Source organism: Mirounga angustirostris, unplaced genomic scaffold (assembly GCF_029215605.1).
Source record: "Mirounga angustirostris isolate CCGP_5_RB_7025 unplaced genomic scaffold, mMirAng1.0.hap1 SCAF_16, whole genome shotgun sequence".
Taxonomy (NCBI): Eukaryota; Metazoa; Chordata; class Mammalia; order Carnivora; family Phocidae; genus Mirounga; species Mirounga angustirostris.
In genome coordinates this window covers 26,111,602-26,130,058 of record NW_026991724.1, presented here as the reverse complement: position 1 = coordinate 26,130,058, position 18,457 = coordinate 26,111,602, and the positions used below count along the sequence as shown (strand labels likewise).

General features: G+C 43.7%; 1 protein-coding gene across 1 annotated transcript; it reads left to right on the top strand.

The window, feature by feature from the left end:
- The first annotated feature begins 2,696 nt into the window (after positions 1-2,696).
- On the top strand, positions 2,697-16,593 carry GINS3 (GINS complex subunit 3). Its single transcript, XM_054511307.2, has 5 exons — positions 2,697-2,736; positions 2,995-3,087; positions 5,803-6,056; positions 12,849-13,082; positions 14,687-16,593. The coding sequence occupies exons 2-5, from the start codon at positions 3,045-3,047 to the stop codon at positions 14,915-14,917; spliced, it is 762 nt and encodes a 253-aa protein (XP_054367282.1). The 5' UTR covers positions 2,697-2,736; positions 2,995-3,044; the 3' UTR covers positions 14,918-16,593.
- Positions 16,594-18,457: the final 1,864 nt, after the last annotated feature.

The window sequence follows — 18,457 nt, the reverse complement described above, 5'->3', positions numbered from 1 at the left end:
CACTGCTCCTTTGCCAAGTTAGGAGGGTGACACACACTCTGAATCTCTCTGGATATATGAGATGGGTTTACAATGTCTCCTAGTACTGCTGAAGACTGTGGGAAGAATCTAAAATCAGCACTACCCACACATAAGGTCGCATCATGCCTATCAGTTTATTTTGATCTCATTGAAGGCGTTTTGGAGTAGTGCGCAAGAAATAGCTCAACCAAAAGAACATTTAAATTATGTAAAAATGAGCTCCAGTGATTTAAATCCATTAACCTTACATAATAAAATTTCAAACATAGTACTGTAATTTCAAAATACGAAAAAAAAAAAAAACCCTTTAATAATTTGAACTCAGAGGAGATAAGTTGTATCTGAATCTTCGCGGAAAAAAGTTGAAGGATACCGATCTTCCTCTACAAGTCCATTTGGAGATGTGAATTGCCGGGGAGGCAAGTGTAGCCAAGCCTAGATCGATGAGGATAATAATGAATGACGACAGCCTTGAGCCTCAGAGTGCGTGCTATGTGCCAGGTGTTATTTGAGGTGCAGAGGACACAGCAGTGAACAGACACATCTGAATAATGATGGTGAGAAGGACATGTACTGAGCTCTTGCTATGTATGGGCCAGGCCCTGAGCTAAGTGCTCTGCATATATTGGCTCATTCATTCCACTCCTACCATTATTGTCTCCATTTTTTTTTTTTAAAGATTTTATTTATTTGAGACAGAAGGAGAGAGAGAGAGAGCACATGAGAGGGGGGAGGGGCAGAGGGAGAAGCAGACTCCCTGCCGAGCAGGGAGCCCAATGCGGGACTCGATCCAGGGACTCCAGGATCATGACCTGAGCCGAACACAGTCGCTTAACCAACTGAGCCACCCAGGCGCCCATTATTGTCTCCATTTTACAGGTGCAAAAACTAAGCTTCAGATAGGTAACTTCTCCAAGGTCACAAAGCCAACTGAAGTGGTGCAAGTAGGACTCTATCCAGGCCTGTTGGATTCCAGAAGTCACACAGCAGTTAAGTATAAACGGTTGCTGGAAATGTTCCATGGGTAGGGGGCTAAGCCATTTTAAGTCCTGTTCGCTCCTTTTGCTTACACATTCCATATTTACAGTTGGCGTGAAGGTAAAATTCAGTATAGTTCTACCAAAACTTCAACAACTTTAAATCAGGGGAGCTCAACCAATGAGTTTTCATCAGGGCATTTATCAACGACTTAAGTTCACAAATCTAGAAGATTATGCAACCTAATCTGTACCTTGGCAAACTATTTTTACCATTTTTTTTAAAAAAAGATTATTTATTTTAGAGAGAAAGTGTGTGTGCATGAGTGGGGAGAGGGGCAGAGGGAGAGCGAGAATCTCAAGCAGACTCCCTGCTGAGCTTGGAGCCTGATTTGGGGAGATCACGACCTGAGCCAAAATCAAGAGTCGGATGCTTAACTGACTGAGCCACCCAGGCACCCCTATTTTTTTTACCACTTTAATTCAGCGTTCCCCGTTTCACTACTACCCTTTGTGACTTTCATAATATGTGCATACCACATGTACTATTATTTACTTAAGATTGATTCATTGTTTTTTGCTTAATGTTTTAAAGGAAAATAATATCACCACTCTAAATAAAGAACCACTAATTCATTCAACAAATATTTATGAAGTGCGTAATATGCACGAGGAAGTAGGGATATAGTAATTAAAAATACACCTCAGGAATCCCTGCCCTCGTGGAGCTAATGTTCAAGTAGGGGTGACGGATAAGAAACAAGTTAAAAAAGTAATATATATAGAACATAAGAGAGTGATAGTCCTAAAGGGAAAAAAAAAAAGAGAGAGAGAGAGAGAGGGTCAGTCAGGGAGGGCTAAAATTTTGGATAGGGTGGTGAGGGAGGCCTCACTGAGAAGGTGACTTTTGAATACAAAGACCTGAAAGGGACCACCCACGTGGAAATCCGAGAGAAAGGCAATCCAGGGGGTGGAAACAGACAGTGCCAAGCCCTGAGAAATCAGTGTGCCTGCAGCTTTCAACCATAAGGAGGTCATGGGCAGAGGCAAGACTAGACAGGAAACTGTTGCAAAAATCCATGCAAGAGATGATGTTGGTGTGGACCACAGTAATGAGAAATAATCAGATTGCTGATGGACCAGTTATAGAGTATAAGGGGAGATGAATAAAGAAAAACCCTAGAGGGGCGCCTGGGTGGCTCAGTTGGTTAAGCAACTGCCTTCGGCTCAGGTCATGATCCTGGAGTCCCGGGATCGAGTCCCGCATCGGGCTCCCTGCTCGGCAGGGAGTCTGCTTCTCCCTCTGACCCTCCCCCCTCTCCTGTGCTCTCTGTCTCTCTCATTCTCTCTGTCTCAAATAAATAAATAAAATCTTAAAAAAAAAACAAAAGAAAAACCCTAGAACTTTTGACCTAGGAAGCAGCTGGAAGGATGGAGTCCAATATACTTCTTCTTCTTCTTTTTTAATCCCTCCATAGATCCTCCCCCATCCCCCGGATCTGGATTTCTGTCACTTGTGTCACAGTCTCCCCACTCAGAGGAAGAAATTTAGAAAGAACCAGTATAAAAAAAAAAAAAAAAGATTTAAAGTTGCTTTTGGTTTTGCTGATCTAAAGTCTGTGTGTGTCCCACGTTCTAGGACTCTGCAATCTTGATGACACTGGGAAAGTTAGTATTGTTTTTTTTTTTTTTTCAGGGATCCAGCAGACACCTTTGGAATACTGAAATTCTGTATAAGGTAAATACACTGAACACACTCTGAATATCATAAATATGCTGAAATCCTGTCTAGTGCAATTCTGGTTCATAGATTGATTGGCTGGGTAGTAAGGAACAGAAGCTTTCGGGGAGAAAAGAAACGTTCCTGGCTCTTAAAATATAGGCTATAAACAGACCTATTTTTGGCAAACTATGTACCACTTGTGTCAAGTGAATTAATGCAATTGTTTAGCATCATAAGCTCAAACTTTAATTTCACTTTTTCTGGCTTACTCAGTAGTTCAAAAAGAGGAGAGATCAAACAGAGCAAAAATACACAAGCAGTGAATGAGTTTCATGGTGAGCCAAGACATCATGGAAGAAAAACAAGGTAATCTGGTTTTATCTTAAACACTGGCCTGTTACTTTAGTATTAAAAGAGCTGTGGTATTTTTTGGTTTAGAGCCAATGGTCTCTGTACAAAAATAATGCCTTTCTTGGCACTGATAAATCATTAGTCATCCATCCTAACGGTTTCAACATCAAAAATAGCTTACTGGCCTTGTCAGTAAATAACCTGCATTGCCTTCAATTAGACAAATTAACATATTCACTGTATCGACCCTATAGTCATTTCATGAAATTATAAATATTGACTATGAATTATGTTTACTTTTACATCGGATAGTGTAGCAAACTGAACATTTAAAATATGATAAAGTTAAAGGCTCTCCTGTAACTACCTCTAAATAGAACCTTAACTGAAGGTTCAAGGTGGTTTCTCCGCAGGGCTGCAGACCTACCTGTCTAGAGGCTCCTAGACTCCATCGTTAAGTGCCATACCAAATTCATCTGTTACCCCAAATTGCCCATATTCCTGTGCTCTGTATATCTGTTAGTGACATCTCCATCCACTTGGTCAACCAGGTTAAAAACTCGAATCACCTTTGACCCCTCTCTGCCCTTCGCTTCCTATATCCAATTAGTTGCCAGGTATTGCCCCCTGAACTTCCAAACTGACGTCCCTGTATTGAATCTCTCCCTTCTTCACCCCACTGCGGGAATTCTCTCTTAAAGCTCAGTTTTATGTTGTTACTTGCTCAAAAATCTTACTGTTTTCTATTTCCTATGGAATAGCCTAAACTCTTTAGCTCCCAAGGCTTTCTACAGTTTGGCCCTGATGCCCCCACCACCTCTTGTTTCGATTACACCAGGATTTAATTCATAAGGGTGACTGAGTAATGACAGAGTGGTCATTGCCATTGAAATAAGTTTTATTGCTCACCTTTCGCAAGAGAAGGGGGCACACTGTGCCATTTAAAGCCACACAGGGAAGTACCAGGGTCAGGAAGGAAGCAAAAAGAGTGAGAGGAGAGCATGACCCGGAGCCTCTATTGTGGTTTCTGCGGGAAGAAATGGGTGAGACAGAGTAGGCAAATTTAAGCGAGCTTAGGATGGGATACTTTGATTAATGTCAGTGGACTCTGGGCTATAAAAGGTGTTCTCACTGTCCAGTATTCAGCCATGGGGTGATTTAGGGCAAGGGACCTGCGAGTTAAAGGAAGTGGTTGGGGATATAGGCTTTTGACTGTTTGGTTAACGGAAAGTGTGTTCACAGACAAGTTGTTTGTTACTCTAGGAATTAGCTCACCCAAAGAGGACAGCTCCTGGGGGGGGGGGGGGGCTAAAATCCCAAGATGTCACAGCATCTTAAAAAGCAGGGAATAAGAAACATGATTAATACACATCTCCCTTCCCATGAACCCTTTGCTCATAGCTCTACTAACCCCAGAAAATGCCCTTCTGTATGAAGTTCTACAGGGCATCTCTCAACACTGCCACTGCCCACACCTGTGACTGAAGAGCTACCAAGTCTGGTATCATGTAACTATAAACCGTAAACATAAAACTGCCAGTTATTTTACCAGCAAAAATAGGTTTATTTGGAAATAGCAGAGAATGGCCATCCAGCGCAAGCAACCTATGGCAAAACCAAAGACAAGATCAGAGAACACATGAGACTTGGCTCATTTATGGAGAAGAGGGACACTTGGGGAAGCTGTTATAAAGAAGTCCATTAGAGTAAAACAGAGGAGTTCAACGTACAGTGGCTTCTCATTGGCTGAGTTGTGGCTGTTTCTCGTTGGCTGGGCCTTTGGAGGAAAGAAAACCTTTCTTCCTCTGGCTAAGGTAGTAAAATTGTATCCATGTGCAAGGTCCTTCTCTCCCTGTTGGATTTGTAATTGGCAAAGAGTGGTAGAGCATGAGAGCTCCCCCTGCTGAATCTCCCGACTCCATCTTAGTGAGGTTTCTCTTTATTAATTTTCACATAACCATGACCCCTTCCCTACCCCTTTCCCCCAACTAGACAAGCGATTGCACCTGACACGGGAACCCATCCAATCTATAGGGTGGCAGGCAACATATGACTGTTACGACCTTCTTCAAAAAGACAAACTGGGCCAATCAGATTTCCTCTTTTAAGGTTCAAATTAAGGCCATGAAAGGAGATTTCCAGCGGATGGTAAGGTGGACTGGGAGGCCCTGAAGTAAACTCAGGACCTTTGTGAGCCAGACATAGCCCAGTGCTTTCCCCCTCTCTCCTCCTACTCCATCCCTTACCCATGCCAAAATACTACAAATAGTCCATAACTCTCTGGGGCTAGTGCTGGAGGTTTTGTTCTGTAGAAAATAGGCCTGACTTGATCAAGCCTTAGACGGAGACCACAATGATGCCCTTTTATAAGACCCCAAATGTGTTGCAGTGTTTTTAACTTCAGGTAAACATTTAAAGGACCACATAAACAATCTAGTACAAATGCATCCAGCAACTTCAATGGGCATTTCCAGCTCCTTTTTAAGGCTCCCACACTGAGCTCACACTCTGCGCGTTAGAAATCTTCCGGGGGCGGGTGGGGGTACTGCGCCCCGCCCCTGATCACGTGGGACCAAGTCCGCAGGTTGTCGATTGCTTCTGCCTGGGCAAACCCTCCGGGATCGATTGCTCCGGTCTGGCCCGTCCCCGGAGCGGGAAAATTTTCAATCCAGCCTGGCGGCCGCAGCAAACACTACCTTTCACAATCCTGACCTGCGTCCGCTTTTTCAGGCTTTTACATCCCGGACTCCCGGCATCCCACCAGTGGAAGCGGAGAAGTTCAAGCCGCCGCCGCTGCCATGTCCGAGGCTTATTTCCGGGTGGAGTCGGGTGCGCTGGGGCCTGAGGAGAACTTTCTGTCCTTGGACGACATCCTGATGTCCCACGAGAAGCTCCCGGTGCGCACGGAGACCCCCATGCCTCGCCTCGGCGCTTTCTTCCTGGAGCGGAGCGGAGGGGCCGAGACTGACCACGCGATCCCTCAGGTAATCCTTTAGGCGCGGGTTCCTCCTGAAAAGACTACAATTCCCGGTGGGCCTCGCGGCCGCGCCCGACCCGCGCTGCCCCTTGGGATTTGTCGTTTTAGGGGGAAGCTGGGCTGTACGCACACACGAGTTCCATTGGCCGGTCTCAGCGCGCTGAAGTGGTTTCTTAGCTTTCGCCTCCTGTGTGAAACCAGATTTATGCTAGGTGGTCTCATTTCATTTTTGAAACTGTCCAAATTGAACAGTGTCCCCACCCGCCCCGTCCTGTGTCGAAGGCTTAAGGATTGGCTACTACTGACCGCTTCAGGATCGGGGTTCTGATCCTGTTTGGCTTCTGATACGTCTGGGAACCGCAAATTGCTAGATTGATCCCTGCGCAACGATGACGGTATCAGCAACTGTCTCCCGAGGGCTTTAGTGCCGGCGTGGATGGGGTGGGGGAGGAAATTTCCCCATCTGTTACCCCTTTAATCCTTCAACGACCCTATAGTTAGATAGGGTTACGCACTGGGGATCTGAAGCTCAGAAAGGTTGTGTACCTTGCCCAGGGTCCCACTGCACATGGTGAGCTTGGGATTGGAGCCTGGAGCTGTAGGACTTCACACGCACGTCGGTCCCAGGATCGGGCTCGTCATGGTTATTTTGTTACCTCCTCTTTTTTTTTTTTTTTTAAGATTTTATTTATTTATTTGAGAGAGAGAGAATGAGAGACAGAGAGCACGAGAGGGAAGAGGGTTAGAGGGAGAAGCAGACCCCCTGCCGAGCAGGGAGCCCGATGCGGGACTCGATCCCGGGACTCCAGGATCATGACCTGAGCCGAAGGCAGTCGCTTAACCGACTGAGCCACCCAGGCGCCCGTTACCTCCTCTTTAACCTACATTTTGTTTGGAAGGGTGTGTTAGTTTGGCGTGTTTGTTTTAGTTTTTATCAAAGTAATGCATGTACAAAGTTTTTTTTTTTTTTCTAAGATTTTATTTATTTATTTGACAGACACAGCGAGAGCAGGAACACAAGCAGGGGGAGTGGGAGAGGGAGAAGCAGGCTTCCCGCGGAGCAGGGAGCCCGATGCGGGGCTCGATCCCAGGACCCTGGGATCATGACCTGAGCCGAAGGCACACGCTTAACGACGGAGCCACCCAGGCGCCCCTGCATATACAAAGTTTTAAAGGTCAAATGGTACCAACAAATGTATAACAAAAAATAGTGGGCCCTGCCTTGCTTTCCCCCACTTTTTCTTGCTCCACCCGGTCTGTCGACTTTTTAAATAGTTTCTTTAGGATTTGCCTCTGTGTTTCTAAATAATAGTCTTAAGCTTGTTTTCTTGTCTTAAAAAATTAAGACATTATTTCTGGGCTTTGCATTATAGTAGATAAGGGTTTTGTTCTCGTACATACTGCTGAGCAGAGATGTGCTGCCCGTACTTTATTCATATTGCCTTCGTTTTACCAAATGTCCTTTTTGTGTTCCGGGATTCCATCCAGGCCACCCCACTGCATTTAGTATCCCATCTCCTTAGGCTGCTCTTGGCTGTGACAGTTCATCAGATTTTCCTTGTTTTTAATGACCATGACAGTTTTGTGGGGTGCTGGTCAGATAATTTGTGGAATGTTCCTCAGTTGGGATTTGTCTGATGTTTCCATCATGGTCAGACTGCAGTGACAGTTTTTGAGGAAGATCACAGAGGTAAAGTGCCATTTTTATGACATCAAGGACGCATACTGTCAGCATGGCTTATCACATTGATAGGAACCTCGATCACCTGGCTGAGGTAGTGTTTGTCAGGATTCTTCACCATAAAGTTACTTTTTTCCAGGGCGCTTGGGTGGCTCAGCTGGTTAAGCATCCAGCTCTTGATTTCGGCTCAGATCATGATCTCAGGGTCGTGGGATTGAGCCCAGAGTTGGGCTCTGTGCTCGGAGTGGAGCCTGCTTAGGATTCTCTCCCTCTCCCTCTGCCCCTCCCCACCTCTCTCTCTCTTTCTCCCCTGCTCTCTCTTTCTCAAAAAAAAAAAAAAGTTACTTTTTTCCACCTTTCCATACTGTTCTCTTTGGGAGGGAGTCATTATGCACAGCCTCACATAAGGAATGGGGAGTTATGCTCTATTTCTTTGAGGGCAGAGTGTCTACATAAATTATTTGGAATTCTTCTGTGTGGGAGATTTGTGTAGGAGGGTTTTTAATGACATATTTAATTTCATTCCTAGATGTAGGACTATTCAGATTTTCTGTTTCTTCCTGTGTTTCTCTTGGTACATTGTTTTCTCCCCTAGGAATTTGACGATTTCATATAAATTTCCAAATGTAACAGTATAATGTTCAAAATATCCTTTTACTATCTTTCTGACATCTGTAGGATTATATTGATGTCTTGGTTTTTATTCTTGATATGGAGAAATTATGCTCCTTTCATTAGTCTTGCTAGGAGTGTATCAAAGGCATTAGTCTTTTACTTTTTTTCTTCAAATTTTTATTTAAATTCTAGTTAGTTAACACACAGTGCAATATTAGTTTCAGGAGTAGAATTCAGTGATTCATCACTTACAAACGGTACCCGGTGCTCGTCACAACAAGTGCCCTCCTTAATGCCCATCCCCCATCTAGCAACCCCCCACCTACCTCCCTCCATCAACCCTCAGTTTGTTCCCTGTTGTTAAGAAACTGTTTTGGTTTGGGGCGCCTGGGTGGCTCAGTCGTTGGGCGTCTGCCTTCAGCTCAGGTCATGATCCCAGGGTCCTGGGATCGAGTCCCACATCGGGCTCCCTGCTCGGTGGGAGGCCTGCTTCTCCCTCTCCCACTCCCGCTGCTTATGTTCCTGCTCTCGCTGTCTCTGTCTCTGTCAAATAAATAAATAAAATCTTTAAAAAAAAAAAAAAGAATCTGTTTTGGTTTGTTTCCTTCTCTCTCTCTCTTTTTTCCCCCTCCCATATGTTCATCTGTTTTATTAGTCTTTTAAAAGAACTAACTTATAGCTCTGTCAGTTTTCTTTGTACCTTTGTTTTCTAAGTCATTAAGTTCTTATAATTAGTTCTTTCCTGCTACTTTCTTTGGGCTTAATTTTGTATTGTTTCCCACCCCCCACAATCCTGCCCATGCATTTTGAGATGGGTCCCCGGGTCCTTGATTTTTCAGCCTGCCTTTATGCATTTTTTAGCTCTACATTTCCTCTGAGCACAGCTTTAACTGCATTCCACAAGTTTTGATTTGTTGTGTTTTATTTTCATATCCGTGAGTTCAAAATAATTTCTAATTTCCATTGTGATTTCTTCTTTGACTCATGATTATTTAGAAGACCAGTGCTTAATTCCAAACATGTTGGGATTTCACTCTTCATCTTTTTTATTTTTGATTTCTAGTTTAATTCATTCCACTATGGCCAGAGAATGTAGTCTGAAAAATTTCAGTCATTTGAAAGTTAAGGCTTGTTTTATACTGCAGCATAAAATCCATTTAGCCATTCTATATGCACTTGAACAGATGTGTGTTATGAAGTCATGGTGTGTGATAAATAATGTAAGTTAAGTCAAGTTTGCTATTTGTTTTGTTGAGGTCTTTATATTTTTACTGGGGGTTTTTTTGCTATTATTTATCTAAAGAGATATGCCAAAGTCTCCCTCTATGATTATAGATTCGTCTGTTTCTCCTTTTACTTCTGTCAGTTTAGACAGATACCTATCTTTTTCTTGTGGATATGATGATCCTTTTGTTATTGTCAGATGTCCCCTTTATCTCTAGTATGCTCCTTTCTTTTGACTACTATTTGCATGGCATTTTTTCAACCTTCCTGTTTCTTTATATTTAAGATATATCTCTTTTAAGCACCATATAGTTGGGTTTTGGTTTTATTCGGTTAGACAATTTTCCAATGGGTGTATTTAATTTATTTACATTTAATTTAATTATTGATATATTTGTGTTTACTTTTGCCTTCCTGTTTTTTACTTTGTGTCCTGCATTTCCTTATTTCTTCCTGGGATCATTTTCATTCTCCCTTCAAGATTTCCTTACTCTGTGTCTTCTGGTGATAAATTCTCCATTTCTGTCTGTACAAGGGGTCCCCAAGACCAACCCCAGGTTTGATGATTCACTAAGAGAACTCAAAGGACTCAGCACACAGTCATTCTTATGTTTAAATTTTAATACAATAAAAGGATACAGAGTAAAATCAGCAAAGGGAAAGGGTATGTGGGATGAAGTTTGCAGAAAGCTGGACACAAGCTTCCAAGAGTCCTGTCCCAGTGGAGTCGCACAGGATGCACTGATTTTCTCCAATAATGCATTATGACAACATGTGTGAAATATTAGTGTACCAGGGAAGCTCATTAGAGACTCAGTACCCAAGGTCTTATTGAGAGCTAGTTACATAGGCACTCTACCTAACATATACCAAGAGTCCAGGCTCCCAGAAGAAAAGCAGGTATTCAACATAAACCACATTGTGCAAACTGTTTAAGCACAATGAGACACTCGTATCCATTCTGAGAATAGTGGGAACCCTCCTGAAACCCAGGTAGGACACCCACCAAGGACCAACCTTGTAAGCAGGCCCTTCTAAGGAGGGCAGTCTTGGGCTTGCTCTGTTAACTTTCTGCATGTTTCCTGTGTGAAAATGCCTTTATTTCCCCTTTGCTTTTAAAGGATATTTTCACTGGGTATAGAATTTTAGATTTGCAGTTATTTCAGGCCTTTTTAAAAGATGTCATTCTAGGGCACCTGGGTGGCTCAGTCGGTTAAGTGTCTGCCTTCGGCTCAGGTCATGATCCCGGGGTCCTGGGATCAAGCCCCACATCGGGCTCCCTGCTCAGTGGGGAGTCTGCTTCTCCCTCTCCCTCTGACTGCTGCTCCCTCTGCTTGTGCTATCTCTCAAATAAATAAAATCTTTTAAAAAATAAATAAATAAAAGATGTTGTTCCATTTTCATTGTTTTGTGTCTTCCATCATTTCAGTTGAGGGGTTGGCTTTGACTCTTTTAGCTCTTTTTGTAAAGGAGATGTGTTCTCACCCCCACCAGCAGTGCTTTCTGAGATTTTCTCTAGGTCTTCATCTTCCGGCAATTTGAGTAAGATATGCTGAGTTGTGGTTTTATTAGTATTTTTCCTACTTGGTGTTCATAATATTCCTAGAGTCTCTTTAATGTGATGTGATATCTCTTTAATTTTGGAAAATCCATGGCCATTGTCTTTTCACATACTTCCTTTGCTTCAATCTATTCCTCCTCTCTTTCTGGGCTTCAAATTACATGCAGGTTAGACTCCCATTTCTTTCTTTCTTTCTTTCTTTCTTTCTTTCTTTCTTTCTTTCTTTCTTTCTTTCTTTCTTTCTTTCTTTCTTCCTTTCTTTCCTTTCTTTCCTTTCTTCCATATTCCATAGTCGACTTCTCATGCTCTTTTCTGTATTTTCTTTCTATGCTTCAGTTGGATATTTTCTATTCACCCTTTTTTCAATTCATGACCCTCTATCTGTGTCAAATCTGGTAAGCCAGTCAAATGTGACTTAATCTATTGAGTTCTTCTTTTTTTTAAGTGGGGAGGGGCAGAGGGAGAGAGAGAATCCCAATGGGCGGCTCAGTCTCATGACCCTGAGATCATGACCTGAGCCCTGAGATCATGACCTGAGCTGAAATCAAGAGTCGGATGCTTAAGCGACTGAGCCACCCAGGTGCCCTTCCCCCGCATTGAGTTCTTAAAGTTCAATTCTTGGATTTCTCAGATCTGGAATTTCCATTTGATTTTTTAAAATTTATTTTAAAGTTGGTACCTAATTACTCTTGATATTTGATACAGAAATTGGACTTAATTGTCTCTCTATCCTTTTTTTTTCAAATCTTGGTCCCTTATGTTCTGGCTGGTTTGGCAGCCTTGAACTCAACATTTGTCTCCCCAGCCCTGGGAGGTTGGCTAAAAGCTCTGCTCACACACACTGCAAAGCTGAGTCCACCTTTTGCGATAGTTCTGCTTTGTGAGAGTTCTATGCTGTTGTTACCTCTTTCAACTTAGTTAGGTTTGACTTTTATTTTTTTGGATATTTCTCTTAATTTCTGGTTGGTCGTGGCTACCTCATCATATTTTCCAATTCTGTTAAGGCTTTAAAAATTTAGAGAGATTTATCTTTTCTGCCATCTCTGAAGTGGGATACAGAGGAGCTGTGGTCTGAGCTCAGGCTGATCCTGTTTTTCCTTATAGCCCCCAGCACCCAGGGTGGTGCTTCTTAGCACATAGTAGGCCCCAATAAGTGTATATGAGGAATAGATATTGAATATTCAAAGAAAGCAGAAATGTTTATTATATTTCTGAAGTGTCTGCAATTGGAAGTTTTTATTTATGTGAGTTAGAAAACTTTCCCTTGGGTGCCTGGGTGGCTCGGTTGGTTAAGCGACTGCCTTCGGCTCAGGTCATGATCCCAGGGTCCTGGGATCGAGTCCCATATCGGGCTCCCAGCTCGGCGGGGAGCCTGCTTCTCCCTCTGACCCTCTCCTCTCTCATGCTGTTTCTCTCTTGCTCGCTCTCTAATAAATAAATAAATAAAATCTAAAAAAAAAAAAAAAGAAAACTTTCCCTTTATACCACATTTTTGTTCTGTACTATGCTTTTGTTGAATAAATCCATTTCTCTCACCATTCCATCATGACATAAAACTTCAGTTTTTCAGCTCACAACTAGATCTTCTGCGTGTGATAGCCCTGCCCCCAAATAGAATAGGCACCACTGATATTTGCCCAGGGCATGTGTATTTCCTTTCTGCTGCACACGTTTACTATGTGATTTATCGTTAAAACTGGCATTCTTGTCTGACGCAGGGCTCAAAGCTTGAACTCCCCTTGTGGCTGACAAAGGGACTTTTTGACAACAAGCGGCGGATCCTTTCTGTGGAACTTCCCAAGATCTACCAACAAGGTTGGAGGACGGTGTTCAGTGCTGATGCCAATGTGGTGGACCTCCACAAGCTGGGGCCCCATTTCTATGGGTTTGGCTCCCAGCTCCTGCATTTCGACAGTCCAGAGAATGCAGACATTTCCCAGTGTCTCCTGCAGGCAAGTGATTGACCTGAAAACCTAGGGCCCTGCACGTGCGCCAGGAGCCCATGTGGCAGCCAGCAGACTTCACTGTTCCCCAGGGAAGAGTATCATTTATACAATTAGTTTATTCGTTTTTCCACATCAGCCGACAATTAGACTGGGTTTATACATACTTAAAAATGATTGGTCTGCAGCTCTTCATATTTGCTTGTTTAGAGTTGGGACCAACAGGAAGTCCTAGAAATAAGAAAGGGATGATGGTTGATCACAGGGGATGGGCACGCAAATGCACCAGCCCAGCCCCGGGACGGGCCTGAGGGCTCCTGTCAGGAATGCGCATGTTGCTTGCTCTGGGGTTAAGACGGGTGTCATTTGGTCAAGCTGCTTGACCTCTCTAGGCTTCTCAATTTTTCACCTGTTAAGTGGAGATATAATAGCACCAAAATTATCGCACCACAGTGAGATTACGTTGTGCTATTTCATAAATGGTATCTATTACTGTTATGTTCTTATGTTATGGACAAGACAGTGTTATACACATAGTACCATCCTTTACGATATGACCTTATTTTAACTTTTTATTCTGCTAATATGAGAAGAGACCACCTTTTCTACCTGTTTTACTCCCTCATTTCTAGCTTTATAAGCACTGGTGGCTGAAGACACATTTTCTCCCTAGATCGTGCACATGCTTTCCATCAGGCTCAAGGCTTAATTGGGGTAATGTGTACCGGTGGTTTTTAATGTGGATAGTTAAGAAAAACTTCATTGCTCTCCATTCAGATAAGGAAGCCAGTACACAGACTATAGACCGTTGGAGCTTAGGAAACTCTTGTGAGCAGAAAGCTAAAAATGAGAAAGACTCATTTGTCTTACAATGTCTCCAGGACATGTTCTTGAACTGGAACACTGCCCTTTGCTAGTGAGTTCCACGTTTTCTTTTCCCATCACTGCTTTGAAGTCCTATAAAGTTGCTTATACATAAGGTGACGTCACCATGAGGCAGTGGAAGAAACTGAAGCCGGGGCTCATGGCTTGGTCTCGGAGCCCTGGGGTAGAGTGACACCCCTAGATCACATGTGTCTCTGTCCTGCTCTCAGACTGAAAAAAGTAGAAAATGCGTTCAATTAGATCAGGAGTCTTCTCTGTTGAAACCTGCACGTGTCACAGTACATTATTATGGCCTTTGTCACTAATAACAATAACGCGTAATGCTTTTCAAGGAGCTTCCTCTTGCCAGCCATTTGCAAGATGCTCTGCGTGTGTTCCTTCATTGGTTTCCCTAACAACCCCTTGGATTTTCCTAACAGTCCATTTCACAGACGGGGAAATCGAGGCATGGTGACGTGAAATAACTTCCTCGAGTGGTAAAGGCACCTCAGACCTCCTTCCGACTGAGTCCTACACCAAAGTCTTTCCCTCCGTGACATCTAAGTGTTCAGGGATGGTGCGCCTGGCTGGCTCAGTCGGTGGAGCATGCGACCCTTGATTTCAGGGTTGTGAGATCAAGCAAGCCCCACTTGAACTTGGTGTAGAGATTACTTAGAAATAAAATCTTTAAAACGAAAAGGTTCAGGGGTAAGAACGGATCTGAATTCTCTCACTCCCTTCTCCTTCAGACATTCATTGGACGCTTTCGCCGCATCATGGACTCCTCCCAGAATGCTTACAATGAAGACACTTCGGCACTGGTGGCCAGGCTGGATGAGATGGAGAGGGGCTTGTTTCAAACAGGACAGAAAGGACTGAATGACTTCCAGTGTTGGGAGAAGGGGCAGGCTTCTCAGATCACAGCCTCCAGCCTCGTTCAGAACTATAAGAAGAGAAAACTCACTGACATGGACAACTGAAGGCCAGAAGAACACAGAAGTGCTCCCACTGGAGGGAAACACCCTGTGTGTCCTTGATAGGAGCCTCGTTGACCTTGTATAGGACCAGAACCATGTCCCATGTCCTGACTTATTTCCCTCAGCCGTCCCGGAAGTGGTACCATCTGGTTGGGGAAGGACGTGCCGGAGGATGTCCCTGGCCTATAAGGCACACGAGACTGTCCCACCCTGCTGACCCACAGCCCAGGCCTATTTACCCCATGAACCCCCAGCCGGGGAGACACCAAAGTCCTTCATAAAGAAGGATGGTTAATACCTGCATCGAAGTACAGTTGGAACTGGGATTTCTTGTCCCCGGGAGTGTGACAGCCTCCAATGTCCAGTTTCACTAGCTCCAAAGGACAGGTACAAATGGGCCATCTCCGCCTGCTCACAAATGTTCTCTGGAGCTTAACTGCCCCATCTTCCTCGTGGGTGCTCAGAGGACAGCACTCCCAGGATGCCGGCCTTACTTGTGTCCCCTGCCTGTGGGGAGTTACCCCAATTTCCAAAGACAGTTGCCAAGAATAAAGAAGAAAAAGGAGAAGGCAGATGAGTGGCAAGGCTTTTACTAAAGGGAAAGCATTGCTTTCCTCATCTGTCATCGGGGCTTTGGGGTCTGGACGTCACAGATCTCTGCAGTCAGCCTGGATGGGAAATGGTTAACCCAAGTCTGGCTTTTGTCTGGAGATCTTCAGAGCCACCTGCCCAGCAGTTCCTTCCCTCCCTAGAAAAGCTGCCAGGGAGTCATTTGGAATCGCAAAGTAGTTATTAAAGGGTGTTAACCAGCCCTTCTTACACTGAAAGCTGGACTTTAGGGTGGCTGGTTAGGAAGGGCCCCGTTCGAGAAGCTTCACGTGGCAAATGTAAGTAGGCAGGAGACCTTGACGATGTTTTTCCTCTTCAGTAAATTCAGCAGCGTTATTACCTGGAGGATTCCTCACCATTTACTGAGGATCTGTTTCAGCAAGCACAGAGCTCTTCCCTGGAGATCAAGGCAGAAACCTGGGGCTGAGTAAGAAGCCTCATTCCCTGCAGGCCACCCCGTTCAAAGGGTCGTTGTCTCCGCGTTGACTTCCCACAATGAGTGACAGTTGTCTTTGTCATTAGAAATTATAGAGGGATTTGGGGATCCAGATTGTGCAGATGTCTCCCTGCAAACTTAGAATTTTTAAAATGCATGTTTCAAGATGGAACCAATGTTTTTATAATTTGATTTTGGTGCTAAATAAATGATCCGTTTTGCACATGAATACATTCTGTACAAGTACTATTTCTGTAACTTGAGTACTACAGATGATCAGACAAAAGTGATCAGAGAATTTTGTCTTTGATCGTATCCGGCAATAATGCACAACTAAATCCATGTTTTAGTGGCTGCTCTTTTGTTTGCACCAGACTCATGAATATGAGGGACGTCCTCTGTAGGGACGAGATGTGTTCCAGAAAGGTGGGCCTTCCATCGCTAGCACAGCATTGACATATAGCCAGGGCCCCGGGCACGATTCATAGTCAGAATGAGAAAAGCGTATTATTTCATTTGGGATTCACTGTTTTCACAGATAGCTTTGTATTAAAGTCTATCCTAAGGCTGCTGCCATTTTTTTCTCTTATTGGGAAAAAAAAAATTGTGCAGGAGTCACATGCTGGGAATAAGTGGGTATGCATGTGTAGAATTTATTCCCTGTTTTACATTTTGAACAGATTATTGTAAGTAGCTTTTGAAACCTATTTCCAGTTACAAGGTTGCCTTTAAGTCTTTCAATTACTGCCCCTCTACCCTGCAGTCCTCCCCAAATTAGGCTTATAGATTACTATTTGATCCCTTCAGAGAGGTGAATATTTCAAAACAAGTCCACAAATGACTCAAATAACAAATTGCTCTTAAATCAAGTGGGGAAATGTGTATCCTTCCCCCCTAAGGCTCTGTTCCCGGGTAACTCTGGTCTTAGTTATATGCAAAGACCTCACCATATTCAGGTTTTTCCCTGGGATCATCTGGGCTGCCAGGGGAGTGGGGCAAGTCTTGGTCTCCTGAGTCCATCCCTCCTGCTCTCTTTGACCTCTGAACTTTGGACAGCCCCAGGCTCAGTCCTCGGGTCTCTCCTAGCCGTTCTCACTTCCGAGAGCATCTCCTATCTCAAGCTTTAAATACCATCTATGTGCTGTTGACTGCCCGAAATTTGATCTCCAGCTCAGACCCTCCCTCCAACTCCAGACTTGGATCCAGCCACCTGTTTGACATTTCTATTTCAACATCTGACCTAACATGGCTGAAATGGAGCTGATCTTCCTCAGTCTGCTCCTCCTATAATCTTTCTCTTCTCTGTTTCTGACAATGCCATCCTTCCCTGTTGCACAGGACAAAAACCTGGGTGCCTCCTTGGCCCTGCCCTTCCTCTCCATGTCTTTTGGGTCTACCTTCAAATCACCTGCACAGTCTAACCACGTCTTTCCCACCTCCAGTCTTGCACTGGATGGTTGTGGTCGCCTCCCAACTGCCCCCCTGCATCCACCCTCCACCCCACCCTGAGACTTACCACTGTAGCAGCCAGAGTGGTCTTGTTCAAAAATAAATCAGATCTTACTCATTCTCAGCTCAAAACCCTCCCATCTCCAAGAAAAAGGTCATTCTGCCATCCCAGCCCCTTTCGTTAAGAAGGTCACTTAATCCCAGTGATATGGTATAGAAATTTTTTTAATTTATTTTTTTAAAGATTTACTTATTAGAGAGAGAGGGTGAGCAGGAAGAGGGGCAGAAGGAGAGAATCTCCAGCAGAATCCCCACTGAGCACGGAGCCTGATGCAGGGCTCAATCTCAAGACCCCGAAATCATGACCTGAGCTGAAATCAAGAGTATGACGCTTAACCGACTGAGTCACCCAGGCTCCCCTGGTGTAGAAATTTTTTAATGCTTCTGTAGCAGAAGTAATTTGCTTCTTATTTTAAATAAAAATTTCACATTCTGCCTAAGAGATTTCTCAGTATCTTGCAGAGTTTCTCATTAATCTCTCAGCACCACTGGACCTGAGAAGTTTCTGGAACACTGCATCTGGAGTAGTGCAATCAGAATGCAGAAGTATTGAGTGACTTGCTCAGGTCAGTCCCACTGTGAATCTATCTGTTCTCTTCTGTTCCCCCATCCTTCGAGAAACCCCAAAAGAGCTTTTCATCTTTATGCATGAAACAGCTGTGCTTAAATGAAAATATAATATTTTACACATCTTAGCAAAGGAAAATAACTGTGCAGAGGCCTGTGTGTTTCTGAAAGCAGATATCTTTGTGTTTAAAAGAAAAATCTATACTTGAGTAACTTGTTGAACAAAATGAAGGATAGATGCTTACCTATAAGAACCTTAATCTTAAAATCCTTACCTAGTATGGGTAAGCTGAAATTTTTAATTTAGATACAGATAATTCCTAAAAGACAGTTAAATACCCTAAAACCTAAAGAAAAGTGTCTGAATTTGGAGTTCTGTTGCTCACTCTTGATATCACTATTTTGAATGAGCAGTAAACCTC